This window comes from Cibotium barometz, chromosome 60, assembly GCF_041138505.1.
Source record: "Cibotium barometz isolate CiBa-2024 chromosome 60, ASM4113850v1, whole genome shotgun sequence".
In the NCBI taxonomy this organism is placed as follows: Eukaryota; Viridiplantae; Streptophyta; class Polypodiopsida; order Cyatheales; family Cibotiaceae; genus Cibotium; species Cibotium barometz.
Genome location: NC_141105.1, coordinates 28,562,826 through 28,586,364, shown reverse-complemented (window position 1 = coordinate 28,586,364; position 23,539 = coordinate 28,562,826). Strand labels below are relative to the sequence as shown.

General features: G+C 47.0%; 1 protein-coding gene across 4 annotated transcripts in view; it reads left to right on the top strand.

The window, feature by feature from the left end:
• The first annotated feature begins 1,084 nt into the window (after window positions 1-1,084).
• LOC147605210 (Putative thiol-disulfide oxidoreductase DCC) overlaps window positions 1,085-23,539 on the top strand; it is a 38,194-nt gene continuing 15,739 nt past the window's right edge. The window contains exons 1-3 of one of the 4 annotated variants that reach the window (XM_086793851.1): window positions 1,085-1,419; window positions 19,940-19,997; window positions 20,089-20,148. In XM_086793851.1, the coding sequence (XP_086649977.1) occupies window positions 1,215-1,419; window positions 19,940-19,997; window positions 20,089-20,148 (323 nt within the window). In that variant the 5' untranslated portion in view covers window positions 1,085-1,214. The remainder of the gene's footprint in view (window positions 1,420-19,939; window positions 19,998-20,088; window positions 20,149-23,539) is intronic. The other 3 variants (XM_086793849.1, XM_086793852.1, XM_086793850.1) reach the window with 3 other exon arrangements.

The following is a 23,539-nucleotide window of genomic DNA, read 5'->3' as shown; positions in this document are numbered from 1 at the left end:
GTGGTATGATGACTTCTTGTATGCCCTGGTAAGATGAGGGCTGGATGTCTAGCGGGCTATTCGATGTTGCCATGTGTGTTGTTGAGATTCCATGAGCCGCACCCCTAGGTCTTGTGGCCATTGGGGACGTAGCTCAGGTAGAGGCCTTAGCCCTTCTTATCGTGATTGAAGCTATAGAAGAGACGGATGGGACAAATGTACCAGGTTGTGTGTTCTCAAATCCCTAACTTTCTATGTTCATCTCCTCTTACCACCTATGAGAATGGAACTCTTGCGCTTTTAGCTTGTAATGGTGTATGGTATATGCATGCGCCAAGAGTGGAACTCTCGAGTCATCACCTAGGACCTTTGAATTGACCTGAAAGTGGAACTCTAACATAGTCTGTGCCTATGACCTTAGAAAAGGATAGTATCACAAAACTCATTCACAATGGGTTTGATCCTGGTTTCTTTTGCCTTGGGCATGCCTTCTATGAGACGATGCAGTGAGTTGGTTCCTTTCCATGTCTCCTCTTCAATATGGTCACATTGGTAGGGATAGGACTTGCTCTTGTAGTCAGAACTACTGGAGGTTCTCCCTCAATTAAGATTGAATTTGTGTATACATAGCTTAGACATAAGCTTAACTAGCTTTTGGCCCCCTAGACATAACATTCGGGCATTTGTAATTACGAGGCCATGTATATAAGGCATTTTCAATAATGAGAAAAGGGACGATCCCATTATTATAATTTAAGGTTGAGTTCTTGAGCTCTTGTGGCGATGGCTTTCTTCTTCTCTTTTATGCATACTTGCTTGTGGATTTTGGTGTGTGCATTGAGATATACGTGCTTGTAAATACAAGGCCATGTATATAAGGCATTGAGGTGGAAGTTGAGCTCTTTGCACGCACATATGGCATTGAGGTGGAGGTTGAGCTTTCCATAGCTTCTTCCCTCTTTGCTTCCCACCCATTTGTATTAGTTCTCTTGGGGTGACAACAAGGTTGAGGACCCTAGCTGAGAGAGTTGTTCAATATTGGACTTGTAGAGGTGCAAACTATAGCATAGACCCTTTTATTTCTTCCCTTCTTTCCCTTGCGTAAGGCTCAAGTGCGACGCAAAGTAGCCATTTGATTTGAATGTTTTATCTCACTAGCAAGTGGTTAAGAACTTGACTAGGCTTGGGATCGAACTTCGAATCCCAGGGTCTTCTAGCTAGGTGGCCTGCTTGCCATGGCGTTGCACTTTGCTCGCCCTCTTCCTACCGTACTGCCGTCCCCCAGCTTCAACTCACGTCGCCTCATCTCTCGCATCCGCAGTCCTCTCACAACCACCCACAAGAACCACATCAGGTACTGGTGCAGCAGCCAGCTCTCACAAATAGAACGAGCTGATGCTTACTTCCTTACAGATTCGCGCCCAATTATCCTGTTTGATGGTGAGTTCTCTCTCTCTTTCTCACCCACAAGTACCGTTTCGATAATTGTATGTGTTATATAGATCATCTTCGGCAATGTTATCTAAATGCATGAATAGGCAATTTTCTTGCTTTTGATACAAGGCTTTAGGGGTTTGCTAAGCGATACCATCCCAGACCTCAGGTTTACCGAGTTTGATAAGGATAGTGTTTACTTCCATGTGTTTGTGAGGACAAACACTTGTGCTATATGGAGTCTCGTGAGCACTCTAAATCTAGAATTGTGCTTCTGGATCAGCTCCACTCGCCCACCACCTTGGGGTGTTGAGGTGGGTTTCCAATGGGCTGCCAAGCATACCACTTACAATACTTTTTTTTGGGGGGGGGGGGGGGGGGAGGGGAGCGCCTGGGGTTGTTCTATTCCTAGAGTCCGTCTGCCATCCTTCCTACTCTGGCAACTTTTTCACTGAATACTCGGCCCGGTCTCCAAATCCACTCTAACTCTGAAGAAGATCTATGCATCTGTTCCGTCCAGTCCCCATTCCGTTCCTGCCCTGTCTCTGAACACCGTCTTGGTCTTCATTCTTGAGAAATGAGTTTGGCACCCTCACTCCACCCCTTGGTCACTCCACCCCTTGGAGGATCATCCGCCCTTGGAACCGTTGCCTAGATAAATGAACTGAATTTATGGCTGGGCTTTATATACCCCCTTTGGTTACTGGTCGGCCTGGACACTAACATCAATAACGAAGAACCCGACCCATTTGATGCAGCCGACACAGCCTTATCCTGTTTTCCACGCAGCCGACAGGTCCACATGTCCATTCCAGTCCATGCCATAACTTGCACTTCAATGCTCCTAAATCATGCTTCTATCCGGTTCTTAACCCTTCTTTATCTGGCTGCACTCTAGGATTAGTCGTGAGATTAGCATGTACATGCATGTTCACATGACAGGATGAAGGCCTGATGAAACCACACCTCAGCAACTACGCTAGTTGCGTCTCCAACTCAGCTTCCAACGCCTTGGAAAGACGATATGGAAACTTACTAGGCGGCTCAGCTCCAGGTACGAACTCTATATAATGGTCTTCAAGACAAGAGGGTGGGGGTCTTGGTGGAAGATCATCCGTCAACATGATGTCCTAAAACTGCTAGAGGAGGCCGGTCATCTGGGGTTCTAATGGAGTCGCGGTGGATGTCGTTGTGTCGTGGGCGGACATAGATCATCACACATTCAGCTCCCTTTCTAATAGCTCTCCTGGCTTGAAGGTGGGAAATAAGTGGAATACCTTGAATGCTCCGATCCCCGCGAATGATAGTAGGCTCAGGCAAACCTTCGATGATCGTGAAGGTGTCCTGTCTCCAATCAGGAATAGGTGCATATTGGCGGAACCACTGAATTCCAAGGATCATGTCGCACCTAAGAAGGGGTGAGACAATGAAGTCCCTTTGAAACTGGGCCTTCTGAACTGTGAAGGCAAACTGTTGATCTTTCTGGGAAATATGAGTGTGTAGGTCGGGAGTGAACCCGTCCACGTCCAAATGATATGGCGCAAGGGCACATTTCATCTTGGTCACCAACTGCGGAGAGATGGCATCTTTTGAACTTCCCATGTCGAAGAGGACAACAAACTGTTGCCCCTTCGCTATGCCATAACTTATAAGCTCCGATAAGACCTTTCTGACGCTCCTCAACTTCGCCCTCATGCTTATCATCGAATACCATTGCAGGTACCGCATTCAAGCGGGCAAAAGATGAACAACATTGTAGAGGCTGGTTTTTTTCTCTTTTTCGCCTGCCATTGGTACAATCCTTCTTGGCATGTCCTATGTGGTGGTAGAAAAAACAACGGTTCTCTTTGAAGTACCATTCCTTCTCATCTGACTGGAAGAATCCTCGAGTAAAGCCCTCCTTGATCTTTTCTTCATGGGTCTTCTTAGGTCCATCTTGTCGCTCCTTCTCACTAAAAGAGCTATTTTGGCCCTTCTTCTTTTGATCCTTGTTGTTGGGAGCCCCCTTACCTGACTGTTGGTTAGACACTTGGTTGTGCTGGGTGGTCTGCGTCTACTGATGCTGAGGTTTAGGGGAGACTAGAGCGGTCTTGGGCTTGCCTCCATTTAGCATCATCTCATGATTTTGCGTAAGAGTCAAAGCTCTGTCATATGTCTAAGATTCAAAATTTCGAATGGGGAACCTAATGTTTAGATCCAATTCCCGAATGAACTACATGAGCTTCTCCTTCTCGAACTTCCTTAACTGTTGAGCTGATGTGATCACTTTGTTGGAGTAGGTGAGCACAGGGGAACCGTTTTGGGTGAGTTTGTAGAATTCATCTTCAAGATTTGTCATGTACTGCGGAGGTAGAAACCTGGTCTTCAAATCGGACACAAAAGTGTCCCGGTAAGCCAGTGTAAGGATCTGTGTGCAAACGGGACCAATGTTGCCACCAAGTGACTGCATCACCGGTGAGGTGTGGAGTCACCAAATGGACTTTGTCCTGGGTTTCTGTGATTTTGGAAAGAGGAAAGTGGCCAACAAACTAGTGAATAAACTGAGTCACAACCGAATGGTCGCACTTGCCGTCGTACTTGGTGAAGTTTGGTGAGGCACGGATAACTGTTGTCAAGGCTATTGCTGGGGTTGTGGAGGATTGAGAAGGGCGGAAAGAAGTTACTAGAGTCCGGAGTGTCTGGTAGAACTAGTCTCTCAAGTCTTCTCGAGCCTGTCACTCATGGTTCGCCTTCACTTCGAGCTCCTCCCGCAATCGCTCCTCTTTGGCCTTGCGTTTGGCTTTCTCTGCCAGCTAATCGGCCAATCTTGCTTCATGGTCCCGCTCTTCCTTTTTAGTCATCCATCAACACCATTGTTCCATTGAGGAACTTTGTTCTTTAGGTGTCTCCTGCTTGCGGGGCCAAGGTTGCCTATAATTCTGCCAGTTTTTTTTCCATCTGCCCGCTTTTGAGTTGAATCTAGAGTTGCCTTATCTGCTCCTTTAGCTTTTGGTTGTCTTCGTCTTCTTTTTGCGGAAGCATTTCTTCGAATGATTCTTCTTCTTTAGTGATGTCTTCAGAGCTTGATGCCATTGTGGATGGGTGAGTGGTTTTTCCCAATCTCAGCTTTACCATCCACAGGATGCCCTCACCATAGGTTGCTTGGTTGAATCACGTCCCAAGCTGTGATACCAATGTAGCATGCGCCGAGCTAGGACCGTGTGAAACAACGAAGCCTTTCTTTAAAGCTGAGTTTAGTGAGTCTTTATCAACCCTTCAAAACAGCATACATGAATCTGAAAGAGATGTAGTAGAGACGACACCAGATGGGTCCCAAATTACCCACTAAAGGGCCCCCTCCTGCAAGCAGGAGTATTTGCTTTATTTCTTCTTCTGGAGAACTGTACACAAGTTGAATTGTGTCCACAAGACTAAGCGGATAAACTGACTGACTGATTGCCAAACACAAGGACAAAGTGACCAAACGCTGGGCAGAACTGTGCATAAGCTTTAGGCGACTTTGAAGTGATCTTCAAGAGAATACACCAGCCCGAGACTGAGGGTAGGTGTGCTGAATACTCCTGAAGAGACTGAGCTTCTTTGCCTTGGGCTAAGAACTCAAGTATGGCTATAGGTATGCACATGCAAGACTATAAAAGGCTAAGCCCATCATTCATTTGATTCATTTCACTACTTGATGGAGTAGGTCATAGATTAGGGTTTCTTTACCCCTTTTGGGAAAGCCTAAGGCTAAGGATATTGTAACCTTTTTTATACATCTATGATATACTGAAAAGACAGCCATCTCTCTCTCTCTCTCTCTATTCTCTGTCTATGCTAATTGTTCTTGCATCAAGAGTTCCTATGCAATGCTTAGGGCTGAAAGAAGACTCTTAGAGCTTCCACATGTGACATTTTTATAGGCTCTTTGGCTAACAGTCTAGTTAGTTGCTGTCGCCTAGGTTCAGTGGACATAAAAATCATTTAATTCTCCACCGACCTGAGGTAGATTTGGACGACTCCATTTGTGTCCAAACTAAGCTCCTTCTTGAGCCTGTTTGAGCTTGGCAAATATAGATCACCAATCTCTCATATGTTTGCTTACACAATCACATCAAGACTGTCACATGCACTCTGCACTGTAGTGCATGGTGACAAGATGGCTCATCATTAGTGCAACACTGTACAACAATAGACCCTTTAGGATTTGATATTTGTCGTACGTCGTGACCCCATTGTAATCATCAGTCCAAGATATGTTAGGCACGAGCTATGTAGGTCGCTCCTCAGCCTTAGAGAGTCAGCCAATCAAGTCTCTTAACCCACTTGGAGAGAATCATTCATGCATGTAGAAGTCAGTTGAAGCCTTAGGGTTTGCATCAGATCATGTTTGCATTTTGGATAACATTCATCCCATATGCATATAGACCATCTAGATCATTGCAGAAGCCTCATAATAGCATTCAATATTTTATCTTATTTATTTGGCATATTTCCCATATTATTCCAGCATTTATTACCATTTTTTCACCTATTATCCAGTCGTGTAGCTTCATTAAACCAGTCGGCCAGTTTGCCAACCAACCGACCAGCAACATATGCATATAAATAGCATCTCTTCTTGCACTCCATAACCATTCATCATCAAATCACTTAAGCGTTTCATCCTTCAGCACAAGGAGCATCCACGATTGAACATTTTGAAAGAGTGCACAGAGCGGAAGCAAAGTGGCACTAGAATGTGCTGAACAGAGAGTGCAAGAGAGAGAGAGATATGGAGCAAACTATGCTGAATATACTGAACCAAAACAGTTCCAAGCAAGAGACAGTGTTAGTCTCATAAGTGAGGGAGCAAATATGTACAAGACTGAATGAGAAATGAGAGGCCAGCACCCACTATTTATAGTGGGGAAGTGCTGGCCGACTGGAGCTCATAAACAGGCCGACTGGAAAAAATGCCAGAATGGTTGGGAAAAATCCCAGAAAAATAGTAAAGAAGGGGTGGCCAGCCCACAAGCAAGGGCCATACAAAAGGGGACCAAATGGGCACCATAAAGGGCAGAAATTGGGGATGAATGTGCTAACACATTTAGCATATCTTCATCAAAACGCAGCACTACAGTACCTTGCGTTTTCAGCATTCACTCATATCATCGTTTTGCTATAGCCCTTCCAGTGAAGGTAAAACACATTCATACATTCATAGCCTAGAACAGTCCCAATCAGCCCCTTCTCTCCCCTTCAGATTTGCAGCCTTCCTACATTCCATTGGAAGAGTGCATAAGCTTGAGATCGGTCATCATTGGTGCTTCTACAGCTGTGTATAGTTCAGCCCGACTCTTGGTCTTTCAAAGGTTTTGCGTTTGGCTTATCTACAGTCCAAAGTCAGTCCCTCAGTCATTCTCTTCAAAGATAATAAAGCAATTACTCCTAGCAATAGGAGGGGGCCCTTTAGTGGGTAATTTGGGACCCAATAAGGTGAACCGATCTATCTCTCTTGCCTTGGCCCTTGCTTCTCTCTTGCTGTTCGCTCTGCGCGCTGGTGGTCACCCTCTAGCTGCTCGTGCTGTCCATGGTGTGACGTCTTTGCTCTCTCGCTGCTCGCGCTGGTGGTCTGCGCACCCTTGCTGTGCTGCGTGGCGTTGCCCTTCGTACCCACCCCGCCCGAGCTGCCCTGCTTACACTGCGCACCCTTGCTGTACTGCGCTGTTGTGCTCGCGCTGCCAGAAATACTCTCTAGCTCACTTACACTCACCTGGAGATCATGCTCCAAGGTATTTTTGCCTCGCCATCGCCTATATATCACATATTACACCCCCATTATTGTACTGGTTGGAGCTAGACAGATCTGCATTGCATTCTTGTATACCCTACGCATATAGGTTGCATACTGAGCCTCTAGTAGTAGTGCTCCATCCCTCCCCCCCCCCCACTAGCTCAGTACTTTCATACTTTATTTCATGTTCATTTTGTCCTTTTTTTTGGACATCCAGAAGACATTAACAGTTGTACATTGATTTGTCTCATAGGTCGAGTTCGGCCTCTAGTAGATGTTAATACAGCTTTCTTTCTTTCTTTCTTTCTTTCTCCATCGCACCTGTTCGCCATCTCCTCAGTTCGCCTGCATTCGCCCCCTCTCTGTGTGCAGCCCCCCCCTCTCTCTCTCTCTCTCTCTCTCTCTCTCTCTCTCTCTCAGGAGCCCCGGACGAAGGGGTGGCTATTTGACACATTAGTCACACCAGCATTGATATATGGAGCAGCAGTATGGGCGCCAGGCCTTGCTACCCATTGGTGGACACAGATAGAGAGACCATAGGCCCTCATGATGGCACGCATGATACGCAGCAAACCGTCAGTACCTCATGACATTATCTGAGCAGAGTTTAGGACACCTGGCTTTCGGACACCACGCCTATACTAGAGAGAGATGACAGAGATCAGAGCTCAGTTTCACAGAGAGGGTGCGGAGCGACTGGCTCGCTTCAGAGCACACCCAGGCATGTTCTTCAGGGAGCTGTGGACACCCCCTTCACTGATGTATACCATTTTATACCCCCAGTATGGTACAGGATGGAGCTAGCTAGGTTGCATATCATGATTGTATACTCCATGCATATAGCTTTGCATTCTCCTAGTAATAGAGCTCCATCCCCTGCACACCCAGATTCAGCTTTTTTATTCAGTACTTTTTCATTTTGTTGGGATGACAGAGGATACCCCATACAGGTACTCCGATTTGTCTCATAGGCCGAGTTCGGTCTTTTGGAAGACGTTAATAAAATCTTTCTTTCTTTCTTTCTTTCTCTCTCTTGCGCACCCTGCCCACCCTTCCTTATGCCTGTGCGCTAGTCCCTTCGCCTCTTTAATCCCGCCCACCCTTCCTCAGGCCCCCAAGGCAACAACATAACTCTCTCTCTCTCTCTCTCTCTCTCTCTCTCTCTCTCTCTCTCTCTCTCTCTTCGCCCCCTTTCTCTTCGCTTCTCTCTCTCTCTGCCTGCATTTCGTCCCCTTCCCTTTCTCTTCGCTTCTCTCTTCCCACCCGCCTTCTCTCTCTTCGCCCCCTTTCTCTTCGCTTCTCTGCGCCCATTTCTCTTCGCTTCTCTCTTCCCACCCGCCTTCTCTCTCTTCGCCCCCTTTCTCTTCGCTTCTCTCTCTTCCCACCCGCCTTCTCTCTCTTCGCCCCCTTTCTCTTCTCTCTCTCTCTCACCCACCCTTGCTCGCCCCCTTTCCCTACCCACCCTTGCTCAGGCCCCCAAGGCAGCAACATAACTCTCCCCTGCACCTGTTAGCTGAGCATCTTGTAGGTCGCATTTCCTGAGTCTCCCCCAAAGGGGAGAGGGTACCCTTGAGGGGGGACTCGTTCCACCAACAGCCCTCTCCTTTATCAGCAGCAACACATGGAAAGTAAGAAGTCTTTTGCCTCAGTCACCGCTTCACGATTACCGCCCATTCCTCCACCCGTGAGCAAGCCGACACCATGGGAAGCCTACCTCATGCAAGAACTGAAGAAACTCCAGGGAGAATTAGCAGCACTCAAACACGAGACTATCAAGAAAGATGAACAAATCAACGAACTGAAAGTGCAAGTGCAAGCCATGAAGACGAAGCAAGAGGAAGCACGAGAAGGACCCATACCTACAACACTACAAACAGAAACGACAAACCATGTTTCAAAGGTAAATTCAGTTAACTCACAAGATTTTGTCAAAGAAGTCATATCAGCGGTCAAAGAAAAGGAACGAATGGAAAGTAACAAAAAGGTAATCAGAGTCGGTGGTCTTCCTCAAGGCTGGGATAGGGCAGACAGCTCTCAAGAGCTTCGAGAAGACTACATATTAGATACAGATGTACTTACAGCACAACTGAGCAAAGTAGTCCCCTTCGTGGACTTAGGAGACCCTATCTCTATTATAGTAAAGGGTACACAGTCAAAAGTCTCCTATATGGACAACAATGAGAAAATAGCAGTGATGAAGCAAACAAGGTCTCTCCAAGGGACAAAGGTATGGATAGCTGATGAACTCACCCCGCTACAACTCAAGAACAAATCGGTAGAGCTGAATAAAGTTAAAGAAGCAAGAAAGAATGGCAAATGGGCAATATACAGAGGAGGACAACCAATCATTAAAGAATTCCGTACCCCACCCCCCTCAAGAGCAAATCCATCCATGGATGAAATATAGCTATTTTTATTTTGAACCTCAATTTCGAACTAGATGCAATAGAACCCATTGTAACTTAAACTCTTAAGAGTCTTAAGAGTTCATTTTGAGTTATTTTTTTCCAGTTTTATGCCTCTTTGGCATCGATACCCAGAGTGGAATGTAAATGGATGTACCTGATCTGTCCCATAGGTCGGATTCGGCCTCCCGTGGACGTTAATATAACTTTCTTTCTTTCTTTCTTTCTCTCTCTCTCTCGGAGAAGAAGAAGGCCTTCCTCTCCAAAAGGATGGCGAGCTATATGTGGCGGTATGCTACTTTCCCCCAGCCCACTCTAGGTTTGCACCATCAGGAGAGTCGCCCTATACACCACTATATGATGATATCATGAGGTTTGCCAGCATGGGAGACATATTACTATTGGTAGACTTTAATGCACGTACAGGCACAGACAAGACAGAGTTGTATGATACTCAAGAGGCTATGTACCGGGAGATCACGGCAGAGGATGTAGGGTTGCAGAGATCAGCACAGGATGAGGGGGAGATCACAGATTATGGCAGGCATTTTCTCACACTCGGGAGTGCACATGGGTTGGTCATATACAATGGCTTATTGAGATGGCAAGGATCAGATGCTCTCACACATTGGAACTCTAAAGGGGGAGCGAGCACAGTGGACTACTTGATGGGATCTCCTTCATTGATACCTGATGTGCGGGGTTTCATGATTTCCAGTAGGCCCATTGGCATAGCAGCCGATCATGCATACCTGAGTTTCACACTAGTAGGTAGATCCCCGAGAGATGGGCCTGCCACTCATCTACCTAGGTACCCGAGATATCAGTTTACATGTGAGACAGTTGGGATTTATCGGGATGCAGTATCTGATGGCTTGTTCGCTTTAGACCCGCATAGCTCTCTGGACGAGATCATGAGAGGATTGGCAGGTGTTCTACATGCATCCGCCTCATATGCGTTTCCTTGCACTATGATCCCTTCCACCCACCCCCGCAGCACTGCCCCACAGAACAGTTGGTATGATGATGAGTGTCGTGAGACACGAGCACAGCTACATCGTGAGATTGCCATTGGGTCTCACACACATAGACAGGCCAGGATGATCTTTCGGCGCCTTGTGCGGAGGAAGAAACGAGCCTATCTGGCTAAGCTAGAGGAAGAGATCTACCAACTCTTCCTGGGGAAGGACAGCAAGAGGGCATGGAAGATGTTTCAGGAGAGACAGCCTGGTACTCCGATTACTGCACCTGAGGCATGGCATACTTATGCTAGAGAGCTATATGATGCACCAGGACAGCCCCCCACCCCCCCTCCACTAGGAGCTAGACCGCCTAGCAGCACCTTTTTTACTATGCGGATGGTGCTAGATGCGATAGACAGGTTACAGAATGGAAAGGCACATGATCATGATGGGCTAGTTGGAGAGCACTTCTCATATGCACGAGACACTTTGGCTCCGCTCATCGTACATGTGTTTAATCGTGCCATTTGTGAGGGTTTCCCGACAAGCTGGACAGAGCATATCATTGTACCACTCTTTAAGAGTGGGGACCCCATGGTACCAGGCAACTACAGGACGATCATGATTGGTCATTACTTGGCCAAATTATATGGCTCTATATTGGAGTTGGAGCTGAGATGATGGGCAGAGAGGCATGGTCATCGAGCACATGGACAGGCTGGCTTCAGGAGAGGATTTACTACCTTGGATCACATATTGACACTTCGGGCACTTATTGAAGAGGGCAGGGCACAGAAGAGAAGGATATACTGCTGCTTTGTGGACTTCCGCAAAGCCTTCGATATCGTACCACGTGCCAGGCTTATGCACAGATTGCATGACATTGAGGTACCCGAGGATATGCAGTGGGGGATATATGCTTTGTATGAGTCTGTTGACAGGCAGAGTCCGAGCTCCAGGCGGACTATCTGATAGGGTGACCAGCACGATAGGGGTGAAGCAGGGATGCCCGCTATCGCCCACCCTCTTTGGATTGTACATTGATGCGGTCTCTGATTATGTAGACAGATTGGGAGGCCCAGGGGCATGCCTGACAAGGGTGTTGATACCCATCTTGTTATATGCTGATGATATTGTTCTAATCTCAGACTCTCCGATAGGACTACAGAGACACCTGGATGCATTATAGGCTTTCTGTGCGGATAGAGATCTGACAGTGAACCTTGGGACAACCAAGGTTATGGTGTTTAACACCACACAGGCATGGGTGACGAGATCAGAGCCTCAGTTCACTTTCCGAGGGGAGCCAGTAGAGTACGTCAGGTCATATGTCTACTTGGGAGTTACTTTCACAGGACCGCGTTTCTCCCTGAAGGAGAGGCAGCAGCAGCTAGATTAGCTCGAGGACATGCAGCCTTGGGGGCACTTGAGAGGCAGTGTGCACACATACAGTTTCAAGAGCCACGCACCAAATTGTGGCTATTTGATATGCTTGTCACACTGACCCTTCTGTACGGAGCTCCAATTTGGGGGCCCAGTATACATCACAAATCTCAGAGAGGGACAAATGAGGGATGGAGGCAAATGGAGAGACCATTGATTATGATGATTGCCCGCATGATTCGGAGCAAATCATCAGTACCACATGAGATTGTTCAAGCTGAGCTGGGTGCCCCACCAGTAGTAACCGAGGTCCTATTCCAGTCAGTTACCTTTTTACAACGGCTATGGGAGCTTCCTCAGCAGAGGTACTCCCGTTTGGCATTGACCTCATCCATACAGTTGGCAGAGGATGGAGATACTCATTGTTGGTACGCTCAAATGAGATCATGGTTTGACTTACATGGTTTGCGGATAGAGGCACTACCACCCTTTCAGTACAGTGTGGATTGTCCATTTTGGATCTCACCCGCTCAGAGCAAAACCCGCGTGATCATGATGGATATCATTAGAGTACAGAGAGGACATGGACTAGCCCCCTTGAGCCCTTGGGCACGAAAATGACTCATTACAAGAGCCATTTTCCACACCTCTCACCGGATGATTTTATCACCTGCCCGGCGTACATGGATGTACACCTATCACATGGGATACGTTGTGCCATTGGACAGATCCGGACCTCATCACACCAGCTGCGGATTGAGACAGGGCGATATGTGCATCAGATCGTGGATGACCGCATTTGTCAGCTATGCTACCAGGAGGTAGAGACAGAGGAACACTACATTTGCCGATGTACAGTCTATTATGAGATCCGAGGGAGATATCACTGCCTCTTCCGAGAGGGTTTTGGGCCGTACGCAGGGTCATGGAGTTTGAGGATCAGAGATGCCTCGGATTGTTTCTACTTGAGCTCAGGAGACATAGAGAGACCCTCTTGGCAGACAGGAGGCCGAGCCACGATGTACCTAGACAGAGGACCCTGACAGTTTTCTTCGGCACCAGCACCAGCAACCCAGCCCACACACCTCCTGATACCTCCTCCATTGGGCCATCAGAGCACCAACCACGCTCCCGGGGAGTCACCACTGATAGAGCAGTTATCTTATGTCGTGCTCGTCGGCCACGCCCACCAGGATCCCGACCACGGCATCCTCACCATCGCCAGATCAGAGCCATTATTGCTCGGCATCAGAGGCGCCTACCTCGCTTCTACGATCTCTCTATTCTAGACAGCCCCATGGCGGAGATACTTGATCTAAGGAGAGGACAACACTTCAACTGATCAGCATACATGGATCTACCTGATATACATTTTCCAGTATTTTCTACTCAGTATCATCTCGGAGTCTTGCAGTTCTGTTCTTATAACTGTAGAACAATCAATTTATTGTACTTGTTAGTCTTGTTCTCTTTGATGAGACACCAACTTCAGATGTACTCTCAGTTTTGGTCTCATAGGCCATTATGGCCTCTTAGAGACGTTAATATATCATTTCATTTCATTTCTTGCTACTCCCTGCCTGTGGGAAGCGCTGCAGAGTAATCTCGAGGAATGGCTCCGAGTCTCCAAGAGAAGCTCAAGGCCCTCGAGACGGCAACGAAGGCACTAATCAAGGAGAACAAGAAGACATCCGATTCCAACCTCAATGAGGTGGAGAACAAATTACACCGGCACATCATGGCCCTCGAAGCACGGGTCATGGACCTTGAACAAGAGAACACGGCCGGAGGAGGCGAGTGCATTGAAAGTGGAACTGGTAGCCGTCAAGAACACCGAGAAGGAAGAAGGGGAGATCAATGACTACTCTCACGGCCATCAAAGAAGAGATCTCCAAGGAGATCACAAAGGACATGGAGGGAAAACTCGAAGCCAAGCAGTCAGGATGGGTTGAAGTGGTGAAGAAGAACATCCGTAAAGAAGTGAGGGAGGAGACTCAAAGGGAAGAACAACACCACCATTGAGGAGGAGAAGATGAGGCATGCCCGCTGCCTCAACGTTCGAGTCACAGGTATAGCCGAGACACCCGACTCCACTCCCGAGAAAGATGGACAGCTTCTATGCATGAAGCTCAGTTATAGGGAAGATGACCCTCTCCCCTTCACCAAAGCATGGAGAGCCAGGAAAGACTCAACACGCAAGCGAGCCCTCATCCTACAGTTTGCAGGAGAGACGGAGAGGGTCACCTTCATGAGGAAGAGGGTGATTCTACGAGGATTACAGGGAGATCCCATCTATTTGGGTGACGACCTTACAAGGATGGAGATAGAACACAGGAAAACATGCATGCCAAGAGTCCTACAGGCCTGGAAAGAGGGCAAGAGAGCATTCTATCGCGATGGCCGTGTCATCATCGATGGCAAGGCCACCGATTAGCGCCAGGCGGCCTATGGGACATCGGCTATAGAGGATCCAGATTCACAAATACACATAGCAGTTTGGAACCGCAATGGAGCACTTTGGACACATCCTGGGAGGATGGAGGAGGTCATGGAGGGACGGGACATCATACTACTTATAGAGACGCACCAGAGCCCAGAGAGGGGGCTACCCAAAGTAGAGGGCTATCAGTGGGAGTTTACATATAGGGGGAGCACACGGCAGAGCACATCGAGAGGATCTGGAGGTATAGCGGTACTCTTCAAGCGAGAGCTACAGGAGCGCCTACAGGTGGTAGCACGTGACCAGGAGGCTAGATACATGTCGATTAGATTGCAGCTCTCAGCAGACAGGGTGTTATACATTGCTCTATGCTACTTCTCTCCTAGAGGATCGAGATATGCCATGACAGTAGAGGAGGAGAGTAGAGGGGAGGAGGACACATGGCCATTGGGAGAGTCACCATATGCAGCCCTTTCAGATGAGATTATACACTACTCCAACTTGGGGGAAGTCCTCCTTATGGGGGACTTCAATGCACGGACACAGAGCCGACAGTGTGACATTTATGATTTCGAGCACTCCGAGGTGATGTGCACACACTATTGGTGGAGGACACGAGAGCTTGCAGGGTGTCAGAGGACATGGGGCCGGATAACACCAGATATGGTCATCACTTACTTGAGCTGGGAGGGCGACACCATCTCGTTATTTATAACGGGATGAGATAGTGGCAGGATTCAGGAGCAGGGGTAGCACAATGGACTACATCATGGGGTCCATGGAGACCACACAGGCAGTGACATCTTTCACCATCCCCCCCTGTCCTATTGGTGCGGATCACACGTACCTCTTAATGTCACTGGCGAGCTCCACACCAGCACCCACACAGCCCACATAGGCATCGCATACAACTTTCTACTTCACCCATGACTTGGCAGACATATATGAGCATCATGTATATGATGGGCTATTCCAGATGGATCTTTTGTAACCTTATCTCAATTCAAGAAAGCCACAAAAAGGGCAGAAAAAATATCCAATATGACAACAATGGGTTCCCAAAGCCCAGCTTCAAGCCTAAGGGGACTATGATACAGACACACTCACCACCCAGCTGTCGTCTCTACTACATACGGCCGCCACCCGCAGCTCCCCCCATCGTACACACATTGCGCGCACAAACAGATTTGGGAGCATGCCCCAGAATCAATGGTATGATGATGAGTGCAGAGAGCTATATAGACACCTCCGTGCTCAGAGAGCACTGGGGACCATTACACAGAGAGGCGAGCTGACAGATGAGGACCCTCACACGCCGTAAGAGGCGTGCATATGAGGAGGCACAGTACTAGGATATATACCACCTACTCATGAGCAGAGATGCAACCACTGCATGGCGTAGGATGAGAGAGCCTCGCCCTCGTACCCCAATTATGCCAGCTTCTTCTTTTTTTCACTCTCAATACGCTTCCTGCATTCCTCTATGGTGTGCCCTGTTTTCCTACAATAGTTACAACGATTGCGACCTGAATACAATGCCGCCAAGGTATCCCAAGCACCCTTTGCAGTGGTGCAAGATCGAATGTGCGGAATGATATGCCTGCGGCACGAGAGAGCAATCAATGCATGGGCCTGAGCATCCCTAGCATCCTTAGTACGTTGCTGCTGAGTAGGAGGAAGATGAGGAGGTGGACCTGCGGGAGGATGAGCGGGAATCACTTCACCTTCCGTTGGAGCAGGTGCAAGAGGACGCTCCTCAGTGCCATCCACATACAACCATACATTTTTGGCAACCAAAACATGACGCATCATATAAGCCCACATAGGGTAGTTGTCCCCATTGAGCTTGTCCTCTTGAGATAGCATTCCAAAGAGGTCATTATTACTGTTGGCCATGATAGGACAGCAAATGTGTCACAAGTCACCACGAGTATGCAATGTCCAGCAAAACCGTAAGAATGTGGGAGATAAATAGCAGGATAACCAATGGACTGAAAGGGAACTCCTTCACTAGGAGAAATACATATGCATGTCCCAAAACTGCAAGTGTACTGCACGATGATGCAAATCTGTCAAAGTGTCCACAATGGCATACATATACTGCAGCAAACCACAAATGTATACATGTGCCGTGAAAAACACAATCAACTGACACCTGTAAGAGCTGCAAGTGCTCAAATCCTGGCTAACCAAATGTGCCTGTAATACCCAAAAATTTGGGGGAAATGCTCCAATGCCAACCAAATGTGCCTATAATACCCAAAAATTTGGGGGAAATGCTCCAATGCCAACCAAATGTGCCTGCAATACCCAAAATTGCCTGCAACAAATAGTGCCAATTTCTGCAAAATCGAGTCAATTTCTGCAAAATAGTGCCGATTTTTGCAGAATCCCCAAATCTCTAGTGCAATTATGCACCAAATCTGCTGAAATCAATGCCAATGTGTGCCAATGTTGCAATTGCAGGCTCAATTGTAAAAAGCCCCAAATTTGAACAGGCAATGTGTGCAATTTCAGGTCAAACCTTGTAGATCTGGAATTTGAAGTTGATTTGGGCAGTGCAGAGTAGGCACAGTTGCAGGTACAACCGTTCGGTACAGGCGCAGTACGGTCGTACGGCGGTGGGCAACGGCATAGGTGCTCAGGGCAGTAGGCGCAGGAGGCGGCGCACAGGCGGCCGAGGGCGGCTATGGCGTCGAGGCAGGTATGGGTGCAGACAAGTACTGTCGCAGCTGGCGCTGGGCGCCCAGATCTGAGGCGCAGTGGACGGGCGGCGCTAGATCTGAAGCGGCGTAGGCGGCACGAAGCAGATCTGGGATGGCCGGGTGCGATGGCGCACAGGGGCGGCACTAAGCAGAGGCGATGGCGTCAGCGCACAAGGGCGGCGGCAGAGGCGACGCAGGCCGACGGCGACGGCGTCGGCGCACAAGGGCGGCGGCAGCGGCAGATCTGGTGGCGCACGTAGAGGGCGGCGGCAGCGGAAGAGCCTTATAGTACGGCGTACGGGCAACGTAGTGGGAGCGTGCAGAGGCGGCTGAGGGCGGCGGCAGGGTGGCTGAAGGCAAAACCCTAATTCTAGATGTGTGCAATAGGCTCAAGCTCTGACGGGCAGCAGGGGGCAAACCCTAATGCTAACCCTAGCCACGCTCTGATACCAATGTTGGGTAGGAGGGAAGCTAGCCTGCACACACACACACACACACAACCTCTAGCACAGAGAAACGTGAGAGTGCTGGAAAAGATGTACTCAATAATGATAATGAAATGAAAGTACAAGTGAGTACTAAAAGGCCTAGGGCAAAGTGCCCAACACACATAAGTGTGTTCACACGGGAAAAAACCCGTGTCCAGTCACAGGGAAAAAATGCTCGTGAGTAAGCTAGGTTCACACCTAAACTAGCCAAGAGTGGACATGACCAACATTCTTGTATACCCTACGCATATAGGTTGCATATTGAGCCTCTAGCAGTAGTGCTCCATCCATCACACCCCCCCAGTAGCTCAATACTTTCATACTTCATTTCATGTTCATTTTGTCCTTTTTTTTCTGGACATCCAAAAGACATTGACAGTTGTACATTGATTTGTCTCATAGGTCGAGTTCGGCCTCTAGTAGACGTTAATACAGCTTTCTTTCTTTCTTTCTCATCTCTTAAAGTTTGAAGTGCTAAAAGTGGATTGCTAAAGACTCCCGAAACTTAGGATAAAGAAGGCGGTGTGAGACTTGTGTGACAAGATCCTTCATTATACATAATTCCGTTGCATGTTACAAAGACTCATCTCCCTACCAGTTATGGTGACATTTTCTCCTCAATTTACCTTTTAGATTGATTATTTGTCTAGTAAGGACAAGTCAACGACCACATCCGGTGCACCGTGGAGAGTTGCCATAGTGACTATTTCATGCTGGTGAAGGCAAGGTTTGGGGACGAAGTTACAATTTAGTACTGCCTTTCAGCCCTAGACAGACGGCTAGACCAAAAGCATGAACATGACTATGATCACGATGCTATGGTGTTATTATCGAGGAACAAACTCGTTGGGAGGAGTTCTTGCCATCGATGGAGCGTGCATGATGCCATCAATGATACAATGCATGCGTCAACTAAAAAGACTCCCTTTGAGGTGGTATATGGTCGTTCGATTATTAAATCGATGACCTGAGGTCTCGAAACTTCCATAGGGAGCTATGGTGCAAATTAGGTGGTTTAGGATTTGAACCAGATGTTGCGACAGACTCGGAAAGAAATACGGAAGGCACAGACAAAGCAAGTCCAAGAGGCTGACAAGCATTGTCGGGATAGTAGCTTTAAAGAAGGGTAGGAGACTATATAGTCTAGTGGTGGATCCTCTCATTCATATCATACCTGAGAGATGGTTGAAATCTATCTTCATTGCCGTAGTGCATCCTTGTTGTGCACGACATCCTCCGTCTAGAGTCTACCTAGATCGCCATCAAAGCTCCTTGGTTGCCGGAGTGCAAGGGTGAGCAAATGCCATGAATTTGTAACTTTGGTTCGCAAGATTAATTTAGTATTATTCTCCAACTCTCTTACAGTAAGTACTTGTGTCTTGTGTGTGATCTTCTGTGTGTTTTCATTTTTTTTACAATTTCAAAATTGGCTGAGAATTGTTGTGAAGGAGCTACATAAGACCAAAATACCCACAAAATCTCATGGCTATTGAAGCTTCTTAATTGAGATTTTGAAAGACTCATCTTTGGAGGATACTCATAAAAAAAGAACAACTCAAATCAATCAACATGTAGGGATGAAGAGCAACTCTTTGCACTTTCTAAATCCCTCTATGAAATCTCTAAAAATACCCTAGAGATCTTTTTAGCTAAACAAGGGGACATTCATTCAAAAAAAATCACATAAAGCAATTTCTCATATATAAAAAAAGCTCGGCTAACTTAAAATTAGCACATTATTTGTTAATGCTAAAATTTGCAAAAAGCCCATGATGACAAAATGAAGGGTTAGCTAAATCAACAGAATCCATAGAAGTGAGACGTAGGTCATCTTAGAAGCTAGAACTTGCTCTAATATCGATTGAAGAGAGACACACTGCAGAAGTGTGGAATCATGCTGATAGAATGTATGGAATCAAATGAGCACAATGAACAAAGTACTAAGGATCAATTAAGTTGATTAAGACTCACTAACAGAAGTGGAATTGAGTATTGTAAATCGACTACAACGGAATATGATTAGCTAACCACATTAACATTGAAATGTTCCCTCAAAGAATACCGACATTGGCAAACAAATTTCTTATTGTTTTTGGCTGCTTAAGTGAAGAGTATTTGCTAGAACAATTCAAAGCATCATGCAAAGTTGAGTGCTCACCTGCACATCATCAATGTGTGAAATTATGCATCACATTCTTATTGCATTGTGATTGCTTTTGATTAAGAAAAGAACGAAAATTCCTTATGAGGCATTTTAAGAAACGTTTCGATTCTTGGGAATCAAAATTGTGTCTTACTGTGGCTTATTCCTTATGAGGCATTTTAAGAAACCTCTTGGATTGTTTTGGGAATCAAAATTGTGTCTTATTGTGGCTTATTTGATAGCAGGTGTTTGCAACCTTTGTAATGGTGGTGTGAATATGGTCCTCGATAATGATCCTGAAGGGTGAGTCAAGTTTTTTTTTTTGCATTAAATGCACGTATGGCATTAACACATGAAATGATTCTCACATGAATATAGCACATGCGACTGTTAGAGACTTTGTCGGGCTAGTGGGCAGCCTTTCCTCATCGTGTCGCGCAATGGCATTGGAAGAGTATGGGGCTACCTTACCCTTGTCCATTTCACAAAATATGAATGTTATTCTTGATAATATCATTTTTCTTGCTTAAATTTCAATTCTCCAACCTTGTGGGTTTTATTTAGAAGCCAATGGATGATTGAAAACTTGGATCATGGAACCACACTAGATATGGTTTGATCGGACAACCATGGAAGGAAGCAATACATGGGATGTGTGTATCCTAGCATATGCTGGCTACTCCTCTCACCTTTGAGGATTTGAGTGCTATGTTTATTCAGAAGAGCTCGAAGGTAGATCTAGTTTCATTGAGAAGCCAATGGATGATTGAAAACTTGGATCATGGAATCACACTAGATATCATATTTTTCAGCTATTTTATAGCTTAGTTTTAGGCTTTTTTAGGTATTTTATCATTTGTCCAAACTAGGAGCTTTTTTGCTACAGTCGACTGGCTCTACAGATATGTATATAAGCACGGACATTGTTCATTCATAATTTAAGCAATACTTTTCAGTTTCTGGCTCAAGTGTTGGATCTCTCTTGTGTGATCTCTATTTGCGTCCGCTTCATATTCACATATTCTCACATGGTATCAGAGATCTTGTGCTTCCACAGTTCAGCAAGAAGAGTTTTTAGCCTACGTTTTTTCTCTTCTGCTCCCTTGGTGGCTGCTTTTTGGAGATCTACTTCGAGCACAAATCAACGTTTTTTTGGCACTGATCCGGGGCTGTTTTTTGCCGCCTCCTTTGCTGTGTTTTTTCTCCTACAACAGTACCTTGCTGCGTTTTCCTCTATATCAACCTTTTTCTATGTTTTTTTTCCCAGCCCACCCCCACCCCCTCCCCCCCGTCTCCTTCCGCCTCTTGCCCTTGGCCTTCCCTGCCCCCCCCTCCCCCCCCCCCCCCCCCTTTTTCTTTCCTCTTTCTCCGCCGCTCGTCCACCTTCCCTGGCTGTTTTTCTGCCTTTCCCCCTCGTGGCCTCCCGTTTACTCACCTCTCCCCTTTAGTGCTTCAAGGCAGGTTCACAGTTTCGGGTAGCATTTTCTTACGGCAAGCTTCGGCCTCTTCTTGTCTACTACCCCAGGAGGACTCCATGGCAGCCTCTCCGTCATCCATGACTGAGGTCACCGTCCCTTGTGTATCATTTTCAGAAGTGGATCTCCAGCTCCTTGCATTATGCCTTTATCCCAACAACCTCCCACTTAAGGCAAAGTGCCCTTAAGTAAAGGAAAAGAAAAAATCAGCATGTACATGATAATATACAAGGCCATATCAAGGCTGAAACTGGCCTCATCCAATGCCCATCAAGTGTCTGCAATGAGCAAACCGCTCCGGAGGCAAACTCTTTGTCAACAGATCAGCCGGGTTGTCATCCGTATGAATCTTAACAAGCTGAATTTGCTTGTTCTCTATCACCTCTCTGATGAAGTGATACTTCACATCCACATGCTTCGTCTTTGCATGAAAGACAGGGTTCTTTGCCAACTGGATGGCACTCTGACTGTCACAATGCAACAATGGAATATCCCCTGTATAACCCAAATCAACCACTAACCGAGATAGCCATAATGCCTCCTTGCAAGCCTCTGTGGCTGCAATATACTCGGCCTCTGTAGTAGATAAGGCTGTGCACTTCTGCATCCAGGATATCCATGACACAGCACCTCCTGTGAATGTAAATACATAACCGGTAGTAGACTTCCGGTTATCTGGATGACCGGCATAATCCGAATCCGTGTAACCATGCACTAATGCATCCTGTTTGCCAAAGCAAATGCACATATCCTGTGTGCCCGTCAGGTATCTCATGACACCTTTCACTGCTTCCCAATGCTTCTTGCCAGGGTTGGCCATGTATCTAGAAACCACTCCCACTGCAAATGCAATGTCCGGCCTAGTAGCAACCATGGCATACATGAGACTGCCACACAAGCTGAAGCATACGGAATCTTGGCCATATCAGCCCTGTCTCTATCTGACTGTGGGCTGTCCATAGCACTGAGTTTCACATATGGAGGCAAAGGAGTACTAGTCTTCTTCCCCCCGTCCATATTGAACCTCTGCAAGACTTTGCCAATGTATTCCTTTTGAGACAAATACAACACATGCTGATTTCTGTCCCGAAGTATCCGCATACCCAAAATGTGATTTGCATCACCCAAATCCTTCATATCAAAGGTTTGATGCAGCCTCTGCTTCAAGGTATCCATCTCCTTACGAGATTTCCCGGCAATCAACATATCATCGACATACAAGATGAGGATCAATAGACTGCCATCCAAAGCTTTCTTGGTGTACAAGCAGTGATCTATGTCACTTCTCCTGAATTTCTGGGATTTCATGAATGTATCAAATTTATGATACCATTCCCTTGGTGCCTGTTTGAGCCCATAAAGACTCTTTTTCAGCTTGCATACCAGTTGTGTGGGAGAGATGGAATTAGAGTAATTCATGTGTGGGAGACATACACAGAGAAGAACAAGGGAGAGAGAGAGAGAGAGTTGTGGGGATAAGTCAACTCATGATATGAGTGTGTGACTCCCCTATCACACATGTATATTGCACTAGTACACATAGTGCACTTAGTACATTAAAAGTACTAAGTGTACTATGTACTATAACTTATGGGCTTGTACACACTATAAGGGTGGGCATTATGCCTTTACCCCAACACCTTATCACACTGTGTACGGCCCAGGCCTTCCTTGCGATGTGGCAGCACGGCTTCAACCCAACATCTGACCCTTTGGTAGGTGTTTCAAGCTTTCCCATGAGACAATCTACTTAGGAAGAATACCTTCCTCTTCTCCTGGTGATAGGCCTTAGGAAGGAATACCTTCCTCTTCTCGTGGTGATAGGTGGTGCTATCGGGAGAGTGAGGGAATCCCCCCCCCCACTGCCGCTTCGGTTCTTGGGTGGCGAGGATTCCATCCCTTCGCATCTCGCTAGAGCTTTTCCTCGTTGACTGTCCAGGAGATCGCCCCTAGTGGTCCCCTCACCCCCCGTCCCAGATTAGATCCACTTCAAGGGGAGGGAAGCTGGTCCTTAGGCAACATTGTGTTAGAAGTCATCTCCTGTCTTTATCAGACACCAGGGCCTCTGTTGTGGGTGTGCCCGCCCTTTGTAGGTGTTTTCTCATTTTTCCTCACTCCTCGTATTTTTCCCCATTTTTTTCCTATTTTTACCAGGTGTGGGAGGCAGTTCTTTGCACCCTGGCTGATCCAGACACTGGCCGACTGCTGGTCAGGATGTCCTGGATGCTAGCCGACTGCTCCTTCTGGTCCCCGACCTCTCATGTATGATGGCCGACTGGTGGATGGAGCTGGTCGTGGACATTTAGGTCCAGTCTGTTGCCTTTTCAACAGGTCGATTGCATGTTTGGGGCCATATAAAATGGCCCCATG